This window comes from Chiroxiphia lanceolata, chromosome 14 (genome assembly GCF_009829145.1).
Source record: "Chiroxiphia lanceolata isolate bChiLan1 chromosome 14, bChiLan1.pri, whole genome shotgun sequence".
NCBI classification, from domain to species: Eukaryota; Metazoa; Chordata; class Aves; order Passeriformes; family Pipridae; genus Chiroxiphia; species Chiroxiphia lanceolata.
The window spans coordinates 678,042-699,479 of NC_045650.1; the positions used below are offsets into that span (position 1 = coordinate 678,042).

At 42.2% G+C, this 21,438-nt stretch overlaps 1 protein-coding gene and 1 long non-coding RNA gene across 4 annotated transcripts; one reads left to right on the plus strand and one right to left on the minus strand.

The window, feature by feature from the left end:
- The first annotated feature begins 5,050 nt into the window (after nt 1–5,050).
- On the plus strand, nt 5,051–14,030 carry CDX4 (caudal type homeobox 4). Its single transcript, XM_032701636.1, is given in 7 exon segments — nt 5,051–5,472; nt 5,474–5,589; nt 10,456–10,601; nt 13,031–13,055; nt 13,058–13,132; nt 13,135–13,183; nt 13,185–14,030. Coding segments are annotated over 7 exon segments (768 nt in total). The 5' UTR covers nt 5,051–5,164; the 3' UTR covers nt 13,234–14,030.
- LOC116793678 lies at nt 12,472–21,434 on the minus strand. 3 transcript variants are annotated; one of them, XR_004359559.1, is made up of 5 exons: nt 20,582–20,979; nt 20,493–20,549; nt 19,846–19,936; nt 19,186–19,320; nt 12,472–14,221 (listed from the first exon to the last, which is right to left on the minus strand). It is a non-coding gene; the product is annotated as an uncharacterized LOC116793678 (long non-coding RNA). The 3 variants fall into 3 exon arrangements; XR_004359558.1 differs by lacking the exon at nt 12,472–14,221 and adding an exon at nt 21,002–21,434 and having other exon boundaries at nt 18,338–19,320; nt 20,582–20,674; XR_004359557.1 differs by lacking the exon at nt 12,472–14,221 and having other exon boundaries at nt 18,338–19,320.
- Between the last annotated feature and the right edge of the window lie 4 nt (nt 21,435–21,438).

Sequence of the window (21,438 nt, forward strand, 5' to 3'; positions counted from 1 at the left end):
CCATTTCCCAGCGAGAATTGGGATCCGTATGGTATAAAAACATCATGAGCAGCAGAGTAAACAGCAACCTTCTACAAAACCTTTATGCAAGGAAGCAGGATACACAATTCAAAATGCTATTTCTAACCCCAAAACCTTCAGTGATTGCTTAGGGGTTATGCAGTCATTGAGGGACAGAGGAGAGAGCTGTGCCGCCTGCTACCCGAGAAGCAGATTCCAAAATACATTAATTCGGGATGTTACCATGGAAATTAAAAAGCAGACTCCACTTAGCACCCTTACTGGGTTGCTGGTGCCCTCCAGGGTCTTACTGCCAGCCAAGCCTTTCCAGCCAGCACGTGTGCTGGGATGACACATCCCTGCCAATGATTCACGCAGGCCCATTGCAGGTGGCACTGGATGTTACTGCCTGGACACATTATTGTGCAGAACTCACTACGTGAAGGAATAGGCACGGGGTTTATGATTAATGTTTGCCAGCTGTTTTCATACTCAAAGAGCACAATTCTTTTCCATTTTCTAAAAAAAACTGAGATGTATCCCAGTAATGGAGAGGGTTAATTAGGATACCCCTGGATGCTCTTGGTTCCTAAGCCACAATAGACACAGGCACTGTAAGGCAGGACAGACCTTCCATAGCCAACAATCTCTCTTGTCTGGGAGTGAGAAGAGTTCAATCTGTGGGACAGAAGTGCCAGTCTGGCAGGGCCATAAACCAGAGTATGGCAGGCAGGGCACAGGGGAGGCACCGACATCTATGGAACCTCAGGCAAGAAACCCCCCCAAAGGGCTCCTGGAGGCTCACAGGGAGCACCTAGATGTCCCCTGGGGTTCACATGGAACTCCTGCCACAGTTGTGGAGCTGTAAGACATACTCTGATTTCTGTCAGAACCTACTCTGGCTTCAGCCCATTCCTCCCTGGCAAATGCAACACTGATGCAGATCATACATGAAGTGCATTGACACTACTTTTAATAAAACACCTTTCAACACTTTAGAAATTAAAGATAAGTCATTGTTAGCAGCAGTTAGAAAATCAATAGTGAGGTACATAGAAGGGCAAATACACTCAGCTTTCAACCAGTCACTCTCCATCATTTTTCAAGAGGATTTGCTAAAAGCCAAAATTTCAGAGTGTGAAATTAAAATTAAATCACTGAGGAAGGTTTCACAGACATCTGGCATCTTTATTTCTTCTGTTTCTATCTTACGAAAAAACAAATACACTTGAGGGATCAGAGACACACACAGGGTAGAACTGAAATTAGTGATATGTCCCTTTTCACTTTTCCCCAGAGGAGGTCAGTTCAGCAAGTGAAAATAGCTCAGCTTTGCTCACTCAGCTCTCTGGGCTGTGCCACATCTGCCAGATGTGGTTTGGCACATGCTTGCCTTTCAAACCCTGAAAATGAGACCTAAACTACGGTATTGGATATTAAACCAGCCCAATTAAAAAGGCAAATAAAAAAATTCAGAAGCTTTATGTTTGTAGAACCTTCAGTAAAAGCAAAAGCAGTCTCTTTAACTGTTCTAAATTTTAAAACCATCTGCCTTCCTTCATCATTTGCCACATATTTTCCCAACAGAACTGCTCTCCGCTGACAGCAAACCACACAGTGACTGACCTTTCCTCAAGATTCACACAGTTGAATAGTAATTTTAGGAGGAATGAGAGTGCATGCAAAGCCAGCCTGAAAACAGGGTCAATAACGCATCCAAAACACTGCACTGAACTCTCAGCAACACAGAGTTCACTAACCATTCCTCAAAATTCCAAGCATGCAGTTACAAGGGATGGGCGAGAAGCATTCTTAGGCCTGGTGTTCCTGAAGTGTTATTTGAGTGGTCATCTGGAGGCAAGAAAACAAACATCTGTTCCTATCACCTGAGCCAGAATGGGGCACACTACGCTCACCTGCTCTTTTATTCTAAGAAATTAGAGAGATTTCACATAATTTTCAAGCTTCAAAGACAGACAGATTAGTTTCTTCTTATCTCCATAAAATGAAGAGTGACTTTATGAGTAAGGGCTCCTAATAAAGACTATCACAGTTATAAACACCTTTCATGTAAGTTATTGTTGTACAGGCAGGTTTTAGTCTCCCCAGGAGTGCTGAAATTGCAGTTATAATGGCTGTCATTAAACACTTAATTGCACGTTGGTGAATTATGTTGTTATTACCCAGGTTGGAACTACTCTCTAGAACAGCTTATATACCATAGAGCACTGTCTCCCTTGCCTGTCCAAACAAACCCTTTATAGCTCCTATATATGCCCCTATAACCTATATATGGTTATCCCCACGTGTGTTATTATTGAGAAACCTCTTGTTAGAAAACTAGAAAGTCTTTTCCCCAAAGAGCTCCAAGTACATCTGATTTAACACACATAAAACTTCCCTCCAACGACCACTGAGGCAGCTCCAGGACACTGGCTTAGGAGATAAATTATACCTGGTATTTGAGGAGGTGGAGAAGAAAACAGCTTGGAGTTCAGTTTTTCTGGCAATCCCTCTCGCTGGAGAATGCCAAAGAGCACAGCACTGCTGCTGCAGCACCACACAGATTTGCCACGTTCTGCTGTTATCACTCACCCCAGAAAAGGTACAAATACACCTCCCTAAGGGTGACATTTCTGGGGGTCCAGCCACCACCTCAGAACTGCTGGCAAATGTTCCTTTAATATCCCCACAGTGTTCTGTCATACAAAATAGGAGAATAAGAGTCAGAGTGCAGAAGATCATTTGAACGTTACCATTTCAGTTGTCTTATTCTCACTTTGGTGTTAAGAATCTGCAGTCCTACCCAGCAATCTTATCCTGCTATGCAAATCTCTTTAAACAAAATGCTTTATTCAAAGCTTACTATTGTGAGCTGATATCAAATCGGGCAGCAAATTGCCATCCGAGTATCTTGATCTAATTACGTTCTGGAAAGAATCGAAATAGATCTGAAGAAAATTCAGATAATGGAACAGGCAAAACAAGAAGGGAAAGGAGGAGCATAAACAAAGATAAAAGAAGAACAGAGCATAAAGGATAAAGCTCTGAGATACAAAAAATAGGATTAAGTGATACTGAAATGGTAGGGGTACGTTGCAGAGGAATCCCATAAAGGAAGAGGATAAAAATGTTACCAACATGTAGTGCAGTCTATGAAATGCCATGTCACTCACTGAAATGTGAAATGGGGGGCTTAGAAGAAGTCAGACACTGGGTCTGATCTGAAACCCTTGAGCAACCATGTCCATGTTTGAAATCCAATGCATTTCAGATGCAGTTGATGGGGACGAAACTTCCTTCTGTGGATCTGCCTGCGACTGAAGGCTCTGTGTCGCATTCAGCCATACATGGAATTAACTGCTCACAAGGCTCACAAACAGCCAAAGAGTCCAAGGACAATCCCAGTACAGGAAACACATCTTGTTCAATTTGGATGATGCTCAGTGGAGTTCTTTGTTCTTTTTAGTGCACATCACTACGAAAAGCTCTGTGGGCCCCAAAATCGTGTTACAAGTCCTTTCCTTTCAAGATGAAGGGATCAAGAGTCTCTTTCGATTTATTTTTAGTGTTATTTTATAATAGTACACTAATTACGAAGGTCTATCCCCTGATTTCCTCAGAGATTCTCAGGATCCCAATGATTAATGCAGGATTTTGTAAATATAGCAAATTCATTAAAAATATTTGCTACACTTCTCGTAAAAATTCTGCCCTCAAAAACCCCCTCTACCCCAACCGAAAGTAGATCTTTCCTGTCTTAAGTGCACACTTAGAATCTTTAGTGCTGAGAATTAGAAGGGCTGTGTAATACATAGTGTCAAAATACAAATGATACTGAATGAAAACCCACACCTTTGTAAGGGAAACACCATTGTAATTTTCACCTCTTTTGCAAGCATAGCCCTTACAAATAGCTCATTGCAAAAAAACCCCCAGCCAAAATAAAATACAACCAATTCACTCCACAAATTGCAGGTCCACAACCCAGAGAGGTGAGTCTGGAGTCCTAAGGTGTGCTTTAGTTCTCCCACGTTAAACCAAGCTCTTAATAACGAGATGTAAAACACCATGGGGCATCCTTTTTCCTGCCCCACGGAGCACCGTGTGCAGGGGCTTCCCGAGGGGCATCGAGGCAGTTCTGATCCACGATTAACAACCCAGATGTCTCCTCCCTGCTGCTTTCCCTGGCCAAGCTGCCACAACTGAGAGCAGACCACAGGCAGCAGCTCGAGGAAGGAACCAGCCGTCCTTTCAGGTAGACAAAGCTTGCCTTGAAACAGAAGCCAACAACATTACTGGGCTAATCAAAGACTTTTTTCACTACTCTTTACAGTCATTTTCTTTGTACTTCTGGCACCATCTTTGTTAGGAAGATTTATGTCTGCTTTTTCAAAATTTATCAGTTTGCAATGGCCACCAGATGAAGGATCTCTTTAAATCACTCTGCGTGGGGACAGTGAGGAGATGTGCCCTACAGTCAGAGCTGTAAAGTCTCCCAGGCTGGAAAACCACTTACAAAAGTCAACAATGACAGGAAACTTTTGAGACAGTTATATTCAAGACATGCTGTTATGAGGTGCTCTGCATTTTGAAGTTATTGACTTACAATTATTCAAATTAACTGTACTGCTTAAAAAGTAAAAATGAGATTTTTTTAGTATCTGACAAATTAAAAGAGTAACAGATTTATTTGTTGATTGATAGTAGATCATAAAATAAAGGTTTCCAACAAGAATCATTTGAATGTTAAACATTGCTATGATAGTTCTTTTGAGAAATGTCTATTTACTTAACTATTTCAGTTACAAATACAAGCAACTGTGCATCATCTTGCAGGACTGGGATGGCTGTTGAATATCAGGGAAGGATAATAGGATAGATAAAGTTCTCTAAAAGAGAAAGCACCAGAACCAGCAGAAAGGTGGGGTCGGGCAGCCCTTCATTGAATGTAAATGTAATTAGAGGCAGCAGTTGAGCTGACGTCAGGCAAGGTCTTGGTAAACCATTACCACCAGCACCTGGTAACACAGTGGATAATAAAGAGGATGAAGTAGAAGATTCCAAGAAGAGTGGCATTATTAGAGAAACCCAAACACAAATATTTGGAGCAGCAGAAGACAACACGGCAGAGCAGGATGTTGTGACCAGGTGTGTGCCAGCCATGTACGTGAGCCCGCTCCTGGACAAGGACGGCAGCATGTACCCAGGCTCTGCCCGGGCTGCCAACACCCTGCCAGGGCAGGGCTTCGTGTCCGCGCCCCCCTACCCCGAGTACATGGGATACCACCCCGTGCCAGCCCTGGACACCCACGGGCAGCCGCCGGGGCCCTGGGGCTCCCACTATGGCCCGCAGAGGGAGGACTGGAACGCGTACGGGCCGGGCCCCTCCGGCGCGGGCACTGCCCAGCTCAGCGCCCTGTCCCCCGCCCCGGGCTCCTACAGCCCCGCCGAGTACAGCTCCCTGCAGCCCGGGGCCGGGGGGGGCTCCTCCCGCAGAGCCCGGCAGTGCCCAGCACTGCTCCCCCAGCAGCCACAGGCACAGCTCCTACGAGTGGATGAGGAAAACCGTGCAAGCCAACACCACTGGTAAGTGCGGGTCCAACCTCAACCTCAGCTCTCGCTGCTCTTACAAATAATTAACTTTACTTGAAGCACAGGGCTTGGTGGGTCATGTACGGCATTTATTTCACCTGCTGCTGTTTTAAGGCAGTTTTGACTAAATTTGTGCTAGTTTCGCATTCTCCCCATGAAGGCTTTCTGTGGTTCCCGTAGTTGAATGGCTGGTGTGGTCAGACATGGATGCGCCAGACATGGATGCGGTTCCACAGCTCCTGTTGGAACATTCTGTAAAGCACTTGGTGTGAAAAACATGATAATCTTGAAAGAGTTAGGGAGCAATGAAAGCAGCAACATTTAACAGCTACAGGCAAATAGTACTACCGAATTACTTTGTGCTGCAAGGTAAATATCAATATAAATCAGGTGACCTTTTTAAATAATTCAATAATTTGAAAGAAAATTATGTGCTCTGATCCAAACCGTAGCAATCACACAACTTTCTGCTGGTTGCCTTGGTGCCTTTTCTTTTTCTACCCAGAAAGAAATATTCCTAGAGAGGCAAATGATCAGCATAGACTATTTTGTTTGCAGATCACATAACTCCTCACTTAATCTTCCTCTTCATTTAGTTTCACATCAGTTTTACCTATTTTTATTACTACCAGCACTTTGCAGCTTGCCACAATTACACAATTAAAAACTCATTTTCCTGCAAGTGCCACTCATTGATGTGCCTGTTCTTGTCACAAGCTGCCTCCAGATGAACCCTTCCATGTATATTCCCAAGGTGTAAACTGGTGTAGCAAGGCTTGCTAAATCTATTGTTAGGTTAAAAGTAGTAAGTGTGTTTAGGGAGCATCAAAGAAAATGAGCCAAAGAAAGCAGAGCAATTACATTGGAGCAATCTTAGAAGACACAGAAATCGCAGTGCTGCTTCAGACAAACCTCCTTCAAATGGTTATTACTCAGGAGCAAAATTAGTCTTGGTAATTGTTTCTTAATTATAAAGCAGACTGGCACTGTTTTACCACTGTTACTAAATATCAAATGCCCAGTGAGCATTGGGATATCACAAGGCCATCCTTCCACTTGGAGCCTCTACCAAGGCCCTCAAAACCAGGCGGGTTTATAGTCCCTTTTCCCCCCTTCATGTAAATCACAGCAGCTTCATTAACATCACTGGAGATTTCCAGGTGTAGAAGTGATGCAAGACTTGAGTGGAGACCAAATTCAACTGCATGTCAATGAGGGAGGCCTGTTTGTGTCATGCTGCCACTGAATTTTAAATGTGCTGTCATTCTTAAACGGTAACACAGACTTCAAAATCTAAATCTTTGCTTTACACTTATTGCACAGACTTGGAAGATCCTGAAAGGTTTCTCGCATGCTTGTTCAACTTTATAAAATATATTTGTGATTCAGAGACACAGTTTTGGGCCTAAATTCATCTCTAGTCTGCAAAGCACTTACACAGAATTCACACACAGGCTGCAATACTTTATGAACTGTTGGGGACAGGTGAAACAGGGCCCATCAATAGATGCATGTCCCGAGGCTGTGCATTCCCTGCCTTTGAAGTGTTAAAAACAGCTCAGGACTTCACGGAAGTGAGCTCCAGGCATCAGCCCCGGGACTGTCAGAGTAAAGCACAAATGTGGTAACTGTACAAAACAAGAAGAGTACCAAACAGATTTGACTTTCCATTGGTGATTGGAAAAAAAAAAAAAAAAAAAAAAAGGAAATTTTAATATTGACACAGAAAAAATGGTGATAAATGGAAGGAAATTCAAACAAACCACAAGGCTAAAATTATACATGTAAGTGCTCTGAATTACCTTATAAATGTTCTCTCTAGAAAAAACTGACTTGATGCAATTATAACCCCTCTTTGAAACACCCTTGCTCTCTGATTTTCCTTATTGCCATAATATCAGTCATGTTATAAAGTAGCTACTGGCTCCTCTCCTTCAGTGTTATCGCTGCTTGATACAGTTCATTGCTTTCAAATTCCAGAATTACAGCCCTGAACCCTACAAATGTATTTATATGTATAAATATGTGTCTGCCCTTCAGTTCACCAGTGGTGTGTACTCACATGGATGCGTGTGAGCAGCAAGGAATAACAGAGATCAAAACACATCTGATTAGAGAAGGGAGCCTCCTGAAATTCTGCCCTAAAGACAAGGGGAATTATCTGAGGGGAGTGGATGTTAATGGGAATTTTTTCCTCTCTATTTAGGCTCTAGTAAATACACTACATTCTGATTCAATATTCATATTCAGCTTTATATACAAAAAAAATTCAACTGCAGGAAAAGCGAAATGAAAATTTATCTGATCATGTCAATCTTCAGGATGAAACAACAAAGGCAGAAGTACTATGTCCTTTCAACAGATAAAATGGGATTTGAAATCCTTTGTCTTAAAGACCATAACTGTATATTCAGAACCAATCCCTTTCTTATTTCAAGCACACAGACACTCCAAATATATGAGGCAGTAAGAAATTCAAAAAAACCCAAACATCAGAAGTGGGCTTGGTAAAGGTATCCTCCCAGTCAGGCTATCAAAGTGAGGAAAAGAACATCTAAAGAATTCCTGACAGTCTGAGCCTGTTTTCACTAAAAATCTATGATAAAATGCCTCATCAACTTCTGCTGTGCAAGAGTAGAGCTTCAAATTTCTAAACCCTATGTGATCAACAATGTAAAATATGTATTTCTGAGAGCAAGTGAGCCTTCAAAGCATGAGACCTACTGAGAAGGTGTTGAAAGGGCCTAGAAAACAGGTTCCAAAGCTCCATATGAAACTTCATCTGGGAGTGGCCGTTCTCAGAAAGAGAAGGAACTTTAGGGGGACTAAACCAAAGGACATTATCTTCCTATGTTGTGTGCTCAGCCTTAGATTTTTTTTTACTATATCCAACACATTTGATGTCTTTATTTAAACAAGCAGTGATGTCCAAGTAATTCAGATTACATCACAGCAGAAACACAGACAGAAAGCAAAATAGAAAAGCAGGAAAAAAGCCAGGCCCCTGCTCTAATGCTAATTTATTTTGCTTTGTAAACTGGTTGTGGCATCTATTTTGCAGTGGCCTACATTGTCTGAGGTTTTGAGGCCTATCTGTCATATTGAGGCAGCAGACCCTTTTAACACTTCACTTTGCTTTGATATGCAGCCTTGTCTCTTCCTTCTCCCTCCTTTCTTCAGGAGTTATATTGCCGGAAAGGGTGCTGATTTTCACGCAAATAAAGAGGCCTTCTTCCAGCTTTATTGTCTTCAGAAGAAATGCTATGTGAATTTTATGACCAAGGGCAATGGAGAAAACTACTCCTTTCCTCCACCCCCTCAGATCATGGTTATATTTGCTGATTATAGTGAAGCCGGAATAACCTTGTTGAATTTTAACCTGTTTTCAAAGATTCCCTCTAAGCCTTCGGTTTACAAGGAACCTGAATATCTGTCCTACTGTCAGCATTAGAACTATCACTTAGGGCAAAGATTTCAAAGCCAACAATTTGTACCTTGAAAAAAGTAAACTTGGTTTGATGATTGTTTTAGTCCTGCAAATTTAGGCAGGAAAATCTTGTATGTTGGAAGTCAAATTGGCCTAGGATTTGGGAACATATCCTTAATTCTGCATATTTCAGCTATGCCTACCTCTAGCTTTCAGACAAAAATAAACAGTCTGACCTAAGTCAATCCAAATTTAAAGAGAACTGAGGAAAAAAAATATTCCTTCATCTATTTCTGTGCCTTTTTCCTCTGCTAAGATGAAAGAGTCTGACATTTGTTTAGGGCTTGTAAATTCCAAACCAATTGGCTTGTGGTTCTGAATGTGAAAGGGGGGCTTGATAAGATCTCCTTGTCGCTCCTTTGTGTGGCGTGTGCTTCATCTTAACACCTCAATGGATTTTAGGGAATCACTTTAAAGGAGTCTTTGTCCTACAGTTTGTCCCAGAAAACTCACATCAAAAAAACCTGGGAAGATCAGAAGAAAAAAGGAAAACTATTTGGCTGTTGAAAGTGCAAAGGAGAAAAAATAAGTTGAAAACCGATCTCTCTGTATTATTATTGCATGAAGAATTGTTTAAAAATTATATGAAATGAGAGATATCTTCTAAACATCCAGTAATGCTTCTCTCAATGGTATTTATCTAATGTACCTAAGAATAGTTCTTTTATACATTAGAGAGAGGATGATCCTGAAATCCTTTTACAAGGATATTATTGCCTCATCTTACAAATTGCCTCCAACTCCAAAGGGAAGCCCAGCCCAGAGTACCCCCAGGAATACCTCTGCAGGCACTCAGCACCTTGCAAGGCTGGACCTTGTTGGAAAAAGTAAATTCAAATTATTATTGAGCTTATAAGCACGTCCTGTGGCCACTCAAGAAAGCAAAAGCACTTCCAGCAGGACATTTCTTTGTATTGGAGAAGTGACCTTTAACAACTCAGGTAAAGAATTAGGCCACAGTACAACTAAAATTGTGACTGAATTTCAGTCTGGAAATCCTGGATATTTCTGCTCTCAAATACACACAAGTCCCTTCAGTGAGCACCGTAATGAAACCCCTTTGAGATTAATATAGCCAGCACCAGTGATGTACTGCTATGAATTATTGAAGATGCTTCAGGGTGTTTATCACTTAAGAGCTTCACATTTAAATGTATGTTTACAGAGAGAGGGAGATAAAGAGGGAAAGACAGTTATGGTAACCAGTGCTCTCTTATTTTACCCTGCACCTCATATTCCTTCTCTGTGCCACAGAAAACAATCCCATGTGAGTAGTATAATTAATGTCTGTAAAATGCTGGAGATGTCTGAAAGTTGTTATGGAAAATCAAATTAATATTTCTTAATATTAATAACATTTCTTTCCTAAACAGGTAAAACAAGAACAAAAGAAAAGTACCGAGTTGTTTACACAGACCATCAGAGACTGGAATTAGAGAAGGAATTTCACTGCAACAGATACATCACAATCAGGAGAAAGTCAGAACTGGCAGCAAACCTGGGACTATCCGAAAGACAGGTACTCAGAGCCCTCCATCCCAGGGAACACACCACACCTCCCACACTCACTAACTGTTCATTTGGCAGAAACCTCCAGTTAGAGGTAATGAAGCATTAGGAATTCATCTATACTACACAAAGGACTTAGTCTTACCTTCTACCTTCCTCCACAGATAGAATTTAAACAGTTCAGCTTCATGTTACCTTAGCTATGTTCCCAATAGTCCTGACATTCACAACTTTATTTCTTCTTGAAACCACACAAAGTAATGGCCAGGAAAAAAATCCAAAGCATTGGATGTATTGAGCTGTAAGCCAGGAAAATCAAAACTGAGCATTCAAAGAGCAACCAAATGAGATATTTATAGCTTTTTTTTGTCACAAATGTATTGGCACAGCTCCTACAGGCCACATTCTTCCTCAATTTCAGCATATTGAAGGGGTTCTTCCAGCCCTGGACTTTCAAGTCAGGATCTCTTTTGCTATCATTTCACAGGTCCTTCACCTACAGCAGTAGTTCAAACTTCCTACATACAGGCTGCTTTAGGCTGCAAAGTTTGGTGCCACATTTGATACTATTATACAAATACGTGTAGCCAAGACTATCCAGGCAGGGAATGTTCAAGGGCATACTAGATCCATTACTTCCTTGGAAAGCAGCTCTGCATTTGTTCACATAGAGTACATATTTATCTGTGTCCTGAACAGAGACACTCCCCTGAGCAGTGCCCAGATCTGTCGCTGTGCTCACACAAAGTCTAGAGGAATTTCAGGATAAGATTCCCTAAATCCCTGTGTTGGAAAGCACAGTCTGCAAGTTAATGTTGGATCCAACCCTTCAGAACTACAGCTGGAGGATAAGGTGATATTGAACAGGGCATCTCATTTAGCAACCAGATTATTGCCCTCAGCTAATTCCAAACTAGAGATCTTTCTGTTTAGTATTTTACAAGCATTTGTTCTTTCTGAATATACACATCCAGTTCTCTAAAAATATTCTCTTTCAGTGGCCTCCTCTGGCTTTGCATTCAGTCTATGCAGGAGCATGGGATAGATAGGGACCAGTGGGAGGAAGTGTGGGGATACACAGATAACCAAGGGTATTTTAGGATCAAGCCCTGGATTTTCATGAACACATTTTAGTGCAGTGACATTCAATCCCAGACCCAAGGAGTGCATAGATTGCAGACTCCAAGCGGCCCCCAGGCAGTGACAATAGAAACCATGGATGGACTAAAGTTGTCACACAGTAGGACAGAGCTGTGTTGGAAATTTTTCAGAGCACTGCAGTTATGAAAGATTCAAAAACCTGCACCTTAATATATGCAAGCTGCTGACTTAGAACACAGACATGCCTGGAATCACCAGAGATACTGCACAAAATCAGCAGTTCCTTTTACACTGCTGCTCCTAATGCCACCAACCTTTGGCAAATTTCCTTCAAGTATAATGGAGACAAAATACTTAATTTATCTGTATTTCTACAGGACTCACAACAAGACAAAGTTAAATGCTACTTAATGCCATTACCAGTAAGGTAATAAAAATAAATAGAAAATAATAATTAATTTTGAATACAAAGCAATGGCACGACTTTATCATATTGTATTCAACACACCTTCTACACTATAAATAAAAACTGTTAAGGTATGAACACAAACTTTCTGTTCATTCACACTTCACATAAGGAAATAAAATATAAATACTTAAACTAAAAGCAGGTTTTAAATAGACAGGAGTCCTTCACACCTGCACAATTAGTCTGGAAATTGAAGGTCAATAGGTAATGCTGATATCTAGTTATACACATGACTGTATGTATGTATCTGAAAAATACAGGTATATAAATAGAGCTATAAATATATAATACATAATAAAAGCAATCAAAGCTTTAAAAAACACATAAGATATATGCACACACAAAAATCACTCACAACATAAGTGAAGAAAAAGAACCCTCAGTACTTGGCTTTGATTATCTGTAACACAGATAATAAAGAAATCGTCAAAATATTCCCTAATTGCATCTTCTACAGTGTGACACAGCCACTGGCAAAGCTGGGATGATGAACTCGGGGAGTCTCTGAGTCTCGAGGAGTGTGTTGATCCCTGTGTTCCCACATATAAACAGCATGTTCCCTTCACACCAGGCCCAAGAACAGAAAGTAATCTTCTATTGGTTATAATGCAGAAAATGAACACAGAGGAAAGCCAAAAGTTTTCACTGCATGATTCAGTGGTTAGGTTTGTGGGTTTTTGATAGCAGGGCGAGGGGGGGTAATTTTGTGCATGGGAGGGTGTTTTGCGGCTTTGTGTTTGTTCATTCCTTGCTTCAGGTTTTGGGAGTTTTTTCCTAGTGTTTTTACCTTCTCTCCATTTTCACTGTTCTAATTGCTGTAAAAGGTACCCAGCCCTTTGCACTAATCCAATACCGTTTCTATGCCCCAGGTGAAGATATGGTTCCAGAACCGGCGGCAAAGGAAAGGAAGCTGCTCAAGAAGAAAATCGCACAGTTTGACGGCAGCGGGGGCTCAGCCCAGAGCGACTCGGGGTCCTGAGCCCCACCGAACTGTCCAGCTCCCTGTTCCCACCTCCCACGGCATCAGTGGATTACGCCTAGTGACATTCACCAGGTCATGGTTTCAGAATGAACGGAGGAAAAAAAAACAGGAAAAAAGAGATAGCAGGAATGGATTTCCCCACCTTTAAAACTCACTTATGGTAAAGGACCCTTCTCATTTCACTGCCTCTAGAGAGCTGATTTCTGAGCACGGGATCTGGACTGTTGTCAAAGTATTTAATTGTTGCAGAAATCTCAGGGAACTTGTGCTGCTAAGATTCATCTCTCAATATCTTTGAACAGCGGGTAATTTGCTTCAGACACTGACACAAAGAATGAGACAATAAAGGTTCAAGTAAACGTAGTTCTAGTCTGACCACATATACCACCAGAGAACTAAGGTAACGATTATAAAACAGAGTATTATTGCAGAAAATATAAGAAGCTGGGTGTGTTTGGGTTGTTACCTTTATATATTAGAGTAAACAGTAGATGTTAATAAATATTTACACTTACATGTATTGAAAAGAATGCTACTTTCTGAAAACAAAAACATTCAAAACACATTTAAATACTCAAGAAAAATAATAATGTCGTTATAACCAACATATTGCATTTAATTAAATAACACAATCGTCTTTGGCCCTATGTCAGTGTAGTCAAGATGCAATAGTTACAGATACCTAATACACCAAACCTGCCAAGATCTGTTCCATTGTAGGAAATGAAGTCATTTCTCATGCACATTAAGAAATGCCAAATAATTTGGAAGATAAGCATTATTTCAATCTTCAATGACTGCATATACTGCTGCTCCAAAATATGAGCAAAAATGTAATGGAAACAGGACTGTTACGACCACCAAATCGCCAAAAAGCAAATAAAGAATTTGCTTAACGTCTCTAAACATTTTAAGCTAAATACTAGAAGTCTTAAGCCACTGACTTTATATATGACACTTATTTGGGCAAGAAATACCCCCAAGTAGCTGACAGTGTTATTTTGAAGTTGTTACCTGCAGCTCAACACTCCCAAAGTGCAGGAATGTCACCAAAGAAATGTTCCCTTCATGGGCACTCCTGAAAGAGCACAAATTAAGGATAAACATGCTCATGGTGTGGTTTGCTTTAATTATCAGTCCATGTTGGCAGGTGAGAAGGCAGCAATGATATCTAGAAGTCTGAGAAAAGGAGAAAGAAAACCAAAGCACTAAAAAACCCCAAACCCCATACAGTAGTACTGTTCATTGGAATTTCACAGTGAGAGCTTTTTGATAGCACACAAGTTAAGTGCTCTATTGGAAAAATTTAATATTACTGAAAAGGCCAAGAGGTGCAAAGGTAATAAAAAAGGAAAAAAGCAGAAAACAAACAGAAATCAGCGCTATCTGGCATATGAAAAGTCAGGCATCAGTTATTTCATCAATATCAAACTTGTTCTCAGAACCAGCAGATTAAATTCTGCTATTCTTCTTCTCAGTGAGAAGAAATGACAAGAACCTGAAAGCAAAAAATCCTTCCTCTGTCTCTGACTGCAGCCATTATTCCCAAATCAAATCCAATTGAGCACTTCATGCTGGCACGTCTCAATGCCCATTATGGATCACGGGAGAGCCTGACGGGAGCCCATCCTACACTCACGTTCTGCCAACACCAGCCTGGGAACACGAGGACCGGGAGAGGCAGTTGGGTGGAGAACACACAGCCAAAGGCCTCACGTTGCCATTATTTTTGGGCAGCTGTGTTTGCCTCTTCAGCATTGCTTATGTGAAGGAAAAACTTCAGAAGATGTGATCAGCCCTTGTATTTCATTTTTGTATTTACATGGGTGAAACACTAAAGGCTATAAATAACATTTTTCAATATTTATCTTTCCCCCTTTGAAGGCTTCTCCAGGGACTGTAGACTCTCCCTTAGCACTGTTAGGCAATTAAAATGATAATAAATCAAATGCAACCCTTCTCACCCAGTGGGGACCTTCCCCAAGCTCTCTGAGTTTCCTGTGTTTTTCCCTTTATGTAAATATAAAACCATCCCACTGTTTAAATTCATCTGTTTGGTTGGTGTTTGGAGTTTGCAGAGCAGGAAGCCACTGGAACACCAGCTGATATCAAACGAGAACTCTGCATCACACAACTGTCTGATTCCAGCAGCCAGCAAATCCCTCCTGGCCTTTATCTGAATCATCTTTATTCTTCGGAGAATTCTGTAGGGGTGCCAAAGCTTTGGCAACAATCGCCCTTCTCAGTCCCACTGCCTATAAATACTTAATCAAGAAGGAACAATTTGCCACAAACTGCTCATGCTGATACTCAGTGTAGCACCAGAGTGATCTGGCTTTATTAACTAACTTCTAAATATTGATCTGTGGGACAAAATAAAGAAAAATACAGATTTGTCCATAGTTACAGTAAGGACAGATAGTTTAGACCAGAAATTGGAAAGGACCTCATTATAAGATATTTAAAATATCAATTTGCAGAGAAGAGAGCATAACTTAAACAGCTAACTGGCTGCTTGTAGTAGTCATACAAGTCAATCAAAACCTGGATCAGAAACCTGACAACCTCTTGAAACTTAGATCACTTTTGAAAGTGGATCTCCATCAGGCACTTTCAGTATAAGCAGCACAGAGCTGCACACCCCTGCACAAAAACCTCCTAGACACTACAGAATATTTGTGTCACAAACTCAATTTCATTAAACCTCTCCCATCACTCCTGACTTGCCTTCCTTCAACAATTGAATGTATCCAAATTTGCCTAATGAGCTACACATTTCTATTGCTAAACAAAATGATGTGGATTTGCCGTGAGATGTAACTCAGCTTGGGAAAAGAGTTTGTATCAGTTGATCAAGAAACATGATGGTTTGTCCACCAGACTTAAAATACGTTCTCCAGACTCCAAGAGTATATTCCTCTCATCCAACAACCTCCTCCTTTGTCGAAACACACAAGTGTGAGAAATGAGGGAATTCTGGCAGCCAATATGACATCACTTGTTGTATATCCTTCCTTCTGAAGAATGACTGGTGAGGGTTTATATGGAACAAACAAGGAAAAAATACATTGGAAGACTTGGAATCTCTCTCTCAGGTCCCCATTAGCATTCACTTTATTTTCTCTCAATAGAGCTTCTATTTAATACTGTGCTTTATCTCCTCTCTTTCCTGCTCTCTTTTTGTGTTTCATGCTCTACATAAAAACACTTGATTCCAAGAAAGAAAGTGATTTGGGTGGATAAACACTGCCAGAGCCCATCATCTCTCCACAAATCACCCAGTTTTTATGGCATAATGGTTTCATCAAATAAGCAGCATCCTAAAACAGTACTGAAATGAGACTTCTAAATATTTCCTCCTGTGAAGCCATAAAGTTTGATAAATCAGGCTGGAAAAAATTCCCTGTAGTATTTACCTCTCAAACCCAATACTCAGCAGACATACTTCAAACACAGGTATGGGTTACAAAAGGTGTTTTTCTAAAATGGTCTATTTTTACCCACAGTCATCATTCCTACAGGAGAGAACACACAAACACATAAAAAAAAAGTCCACTGAAACTTCAGCTGAACTTTGACTTCAATCTATTACTTAAAAAGCACAAGATGTTAAATATGTAGCTGGTATAGCAAAGTACCTTTTCCAATTAAAGAGATTCCTTTTGTGGTTTCACTCAAGAGAAAGGGGTCATATAGCATATTGTGTCAAAACTGTACACTTGCTCTTTTCACCCTTCAACTCAGCAAATTGCTGCCCCACCTGTTCAGCACCTAACGGAGTTCAAGCCTTGATCCATCACATGTGCCCTCCTGGCACAACATCCATTGAAATGGCTGGAACACGAGCTTGTTTATTAAATCAGAACACAGGTTGCATTAAAATGGAGGCTCTTCAGTGAAACCTGCTCCTGCTGCTGGATGGCTCCCTGTTTGCCACACCTCTCCCTGACACCTGAATCTCACCGCTGTCATATCTAATGCTAAGGTGGTAAATCCTTGCCCAAGGCCCTGGGGTTTATTTCCCTTTCTGGTACACACACTGCTTCTCTCTCCTTTCTTTTGTCCTTCTAAAATTTCCAAGAGGTTTTTATTTGAACAAAATTGAACACATAATAGGTAGGAATGGGAAGTGAGCTTGGTTTTATAGCACCCAAGGGGGATCCTAAAGGCTCTAGAAAAATCTTCTTGACAGGCTTGATCCACATCCCAAGCCAGTGCTTATCCCAGTGAAAGCTGATCGTTCCAGGGCGGCATGGTGTCATGACCATGGGAAATTCCAGCCTAAGCCCTCCCAAGTTGCCTCTTCTGCTCTCATTTATTCCCAAAAGCAGGCCGTGGACTGCTCCTCAGCCACCTGCAGTTGGCTGTTCCAGGATTTTCCTCTCTCCCTTTGGCATCCAAAGGTTATGCAGAGCAATGAGCACACAGTCAGACAGCACTGAGACGTTTAAGTCTCCTACCCTCCTGAGCCCTGTGCAGTACAGACCCAGTTTTGCCAAAAGTCAGTGAGACACCTCAGTGGCAGCCTGCTATTCCAAAGCATTTAGAGTCATGTTGAACAGCACTGCTGGACCTCATTAGAAAGCTCTCCTGAATATGAGGGCTGTCTTTATCATTATCTCTGGGTTTCTAGCATTTAGAAGGTCACCAAGTTATCCTTCCCCTCAAAACAGCTTCATTTCAGCAGAGAGGCATTTTGAAGGGAACCTATTCTGAAATCCAAACACTTCATATCAACGAAATCACTGCCAGTGTCATTTAGTTTTATGAAAACACATGAACATAAACATCCTTTAGCAGATGAGGCGGGGTCTCTAAACTCATGTGGTTACAGAGATGCTGCTACAAGTGGTCAAGAAATCTTTTCTATTTTTTTCCATGCCAAGAAATCCCTGCCACTGATGTACTCACAATTCCATTAATGGGAGCACTGCAAAGCCACGGTTCTGGTGAAATAATGATGATAAATAAGAATTACTGACACCAGTAATTAGCTAAACACAGAAAAAGATACCAAATCTTATAAACACCTTACTCTAATTATTTAAGAGGATGCATTTCACATCTAGCTGGGTAAGAGTTCAAAACTCTACCTGTGGCCCTCTACTCAAACTATTCCTTTGACTATAGAAGCACTTGTAAAAACTCTTTGCTCACCAGGTCAGAAGAGTCTAAGAAATGGAAAGACACCACCAAGGTTAATAAAAATCAGCAGCCAGACAAAGCTTTGAGCAAAAACCAAATGTTGTAGCACCGTGAAGAAGAGAAAGCAATTAATTTTCATAATTTTTTTTTAGCATTCTGCAAGGACAGCGATGGAAAATGCTTCCACAATAAACCAGGAACGAGAGTTTTAACTTTTCCATGAAGTAGACCCAGAGCTGTCTGGCTTTTCTGCTCACAAAGCACATAGCTTTGAACCCAAAGGCTTGCATTTAGCCCTTTCTCGTAGGAAACACTGGCCAAAAGGACATCAGGTTACATACCCTGTGATTATATTTTAAATATAACTACCTTTCTCATGGGTATTTCACCAAAGCTGCCAAGAATTAAGATGATCTCAACTAAATATTCAAGCCTATAATGCACAGCATCAGAATTATCATTTCTTCCTGTGTTCTCAGTTATGGGATTTACCTTTTTGGCTTTTACATCAGTTAGAGCAGACATCTGGAATTTCACTGAGAGTAAAATAAAGGCCAGTACCTTATTAACAACCCCATATATAACTTTATTTCAGTGGTTTCAGGATTTTATTTCCGTGGGTTATGAACGGCAATAATCTACATAAAGATGAAGATGTGCGGAAAAATATCAGATCCTCAGGTATAGAATAATTTTCTCTGTTTTGACAGGTTTCTAAACAGGATGTATTTTCAATATTTGATCAATGATTTACTTTTCCTGCAGTATATTGACAGTATTCATCACTAAACAAGAGAAAAGTGTTTTGACAAAAATGGGAGAACATAGAACATGTAATTTCATTTTATAACAACTTGTCTCTTTTTTCTTTCCTCAAGTCAATAGAGTATGATTTACCTGCAGCTCCACATAAGATAGACAAAGTGCTGAAGGAAGAGCATGGAACACTGATAAAACTGGAGCTCATAAAATTTTGCTTTGGGAAGCAGCAAAAATTTTCACAGTCATCATTTCGCTGCGGTCTAGAAACACCTGTAAAACAGTAAAGTTGATTTATGAGAGAAGTATTTTCCTGAAAACAGCAGACAGGGATGGAGACATTTTTTCTAGTGTAGGAGGAGGTGAGCTCCTTCCTTACAGTAGCTGTGGGTCAGGAATTCTGATTTGGATACATACCAGACCCAATGCTTTATGGTAGCTACACTAATATTAAAAAATAAAATAAAACCCACCAGACCAAAATCCCCCCTATGGAACCTCATTTTTCATTCCTCTACTGCAATTACAAGCACCAATAATTTTTTTTGGCTACTTTCCATTTGCAGTAGGAGAGTAATTAAGTGCTTATTACCTCAATAATAATTTACACCTGTGCGCTGGGGCGGGGCATTCCCCTGTACTATTCTGAGAGGTTTTTTCACCAATTTTGCTATTCCTATGTGGATTTTCTTCTCTCTCACCACTTTACCACCCTGCACGTAACTCTCTTTCCAAACCCATCACCAAACTCCAGGCAGCCACCTCAAACCTTCGGGAAAACTCCAAACCCTCCCTCACCTTCCCCTCGGTCGCGAGTTGGGAAAAATGAACGGGGAAGAAGCGGAAGCACTACAGGGCTGGTTTTGTTCAAATCGCCACAGAAATACATCTGGAAAAGGGGTTTAAAAAGAGGAGGATCAGCACCTCCCCCCGCCTTCCCTCAGCAACCCCTCGCGCCCCCGAGGGGGAAGGGGAATGAGCCATGGTTCCTCCTCCAGCACAACCGGAAGGGCTGCGAATTCGCTCCAACCTCAACTCCTGCTCCCTCTCTCTGAGCAGACACAGTGAAGGTGTTGATCTTAGCCTGATTTGCCCTGAAATGAACCCGGTACCTCTTGAAGGGAGGTCACTGTTCAGCGGATGGGAAATCAGTGCTGAGTCTGAGGGAGCCGGGCGAGAGGACACGACCTGGTCCTTTCCCTCTCTCTGTGCCACCCGCAAGCAATGCTTCGGACCCGGAAGGATTCCTTGGGGCTTTTCATGCCTTCCTTGGGCAGAACAGGTCTGCAGGAGACCTTTAAACAGCTCTGCCCAAGCTGAACATGGAGGTGTCCACAGCAGCCAACAGAGCCCCCTCAGGTGTCAGCGCTGCCCTCAGCCCAGCCGGCAACCCGGGGCTGGCAAAACCCTCTTCTTCTCGCTTGGGTGAAGCTGGAGAATAATACCTTGGGAACTGAGGCTTTCAACGACCCTCTTTAGTTTTTCTTTGCGCCTGAAAGCGCCTGAGGGGCTGCGGGGGAAATGGCGCACGCACCTAAGGGGGGCGGCGGGAAGTGCGAGAAGTTATAACACTAACGATAGTATAGATACTCAGGTTCCTTGTACACTGAAGGCTTAGAGGGAACTTCTGAAAAGAAGTTTAAAATTCCACAAGGTTATTCCGGCTTCACTACAACCAGCAAATACAACTTCTCTCAGCAGCGCCTCGCACCGGCTCGTGACCCCCGGCGCTCCTGAGGGAGGGGAAGGGGGGGGAGGGAGGGGGAAGTTATAAAGCCTAACGGTAGTGTATATATTCGAGTTCCTTGTACACCGAAGGATAAGACGCATTCTTTGAAAGCACAACTCAACATGGTTAGTCCAGCTTCACTACAACCGACAAACGCGACCTCCCACAGCAGCGCCTCCCGCTGGCTCCGGCGCTCCTAAGGGGCGGGAAGGGGCGTGCGCGCACCTGAGGGGAGCGCGGCGGGAACTGAGGGGGGAGTTATAAATCCTGACGGCAGTACAGATATTCGAGGTCCTTGTACGCCGAAGGCTTAGACGGAATGTTTGAAAACAAAAATCAGTGAGGTTATTCCGGCTTGCCTGTAACCGGCAAACACAACCTCCCTCGGCAGAGCCTCGCGCCGGCTCGTGACCTCCCCCGGGGCTCCTGAGGGGAGGAACAGGCGCGCGCGCGCACCCGAGGGGCGCGGGAGGCAGCCGCCCTCCGGTCACCGAGACCGGCGCAACTCGCCAGCCCCCCGCCATCTCCGCGGGGTCACTGCCTCCCAGTAGACTGTGTCGAGGACACTGACAGACACCGCGCTCAGACACTCCCCGGTGTCGTCCCCGCCCACTTCTCCCTCGGCCCGCCTGCGCGCCGCGCTCCCGCCTCCCGCCGCCGTG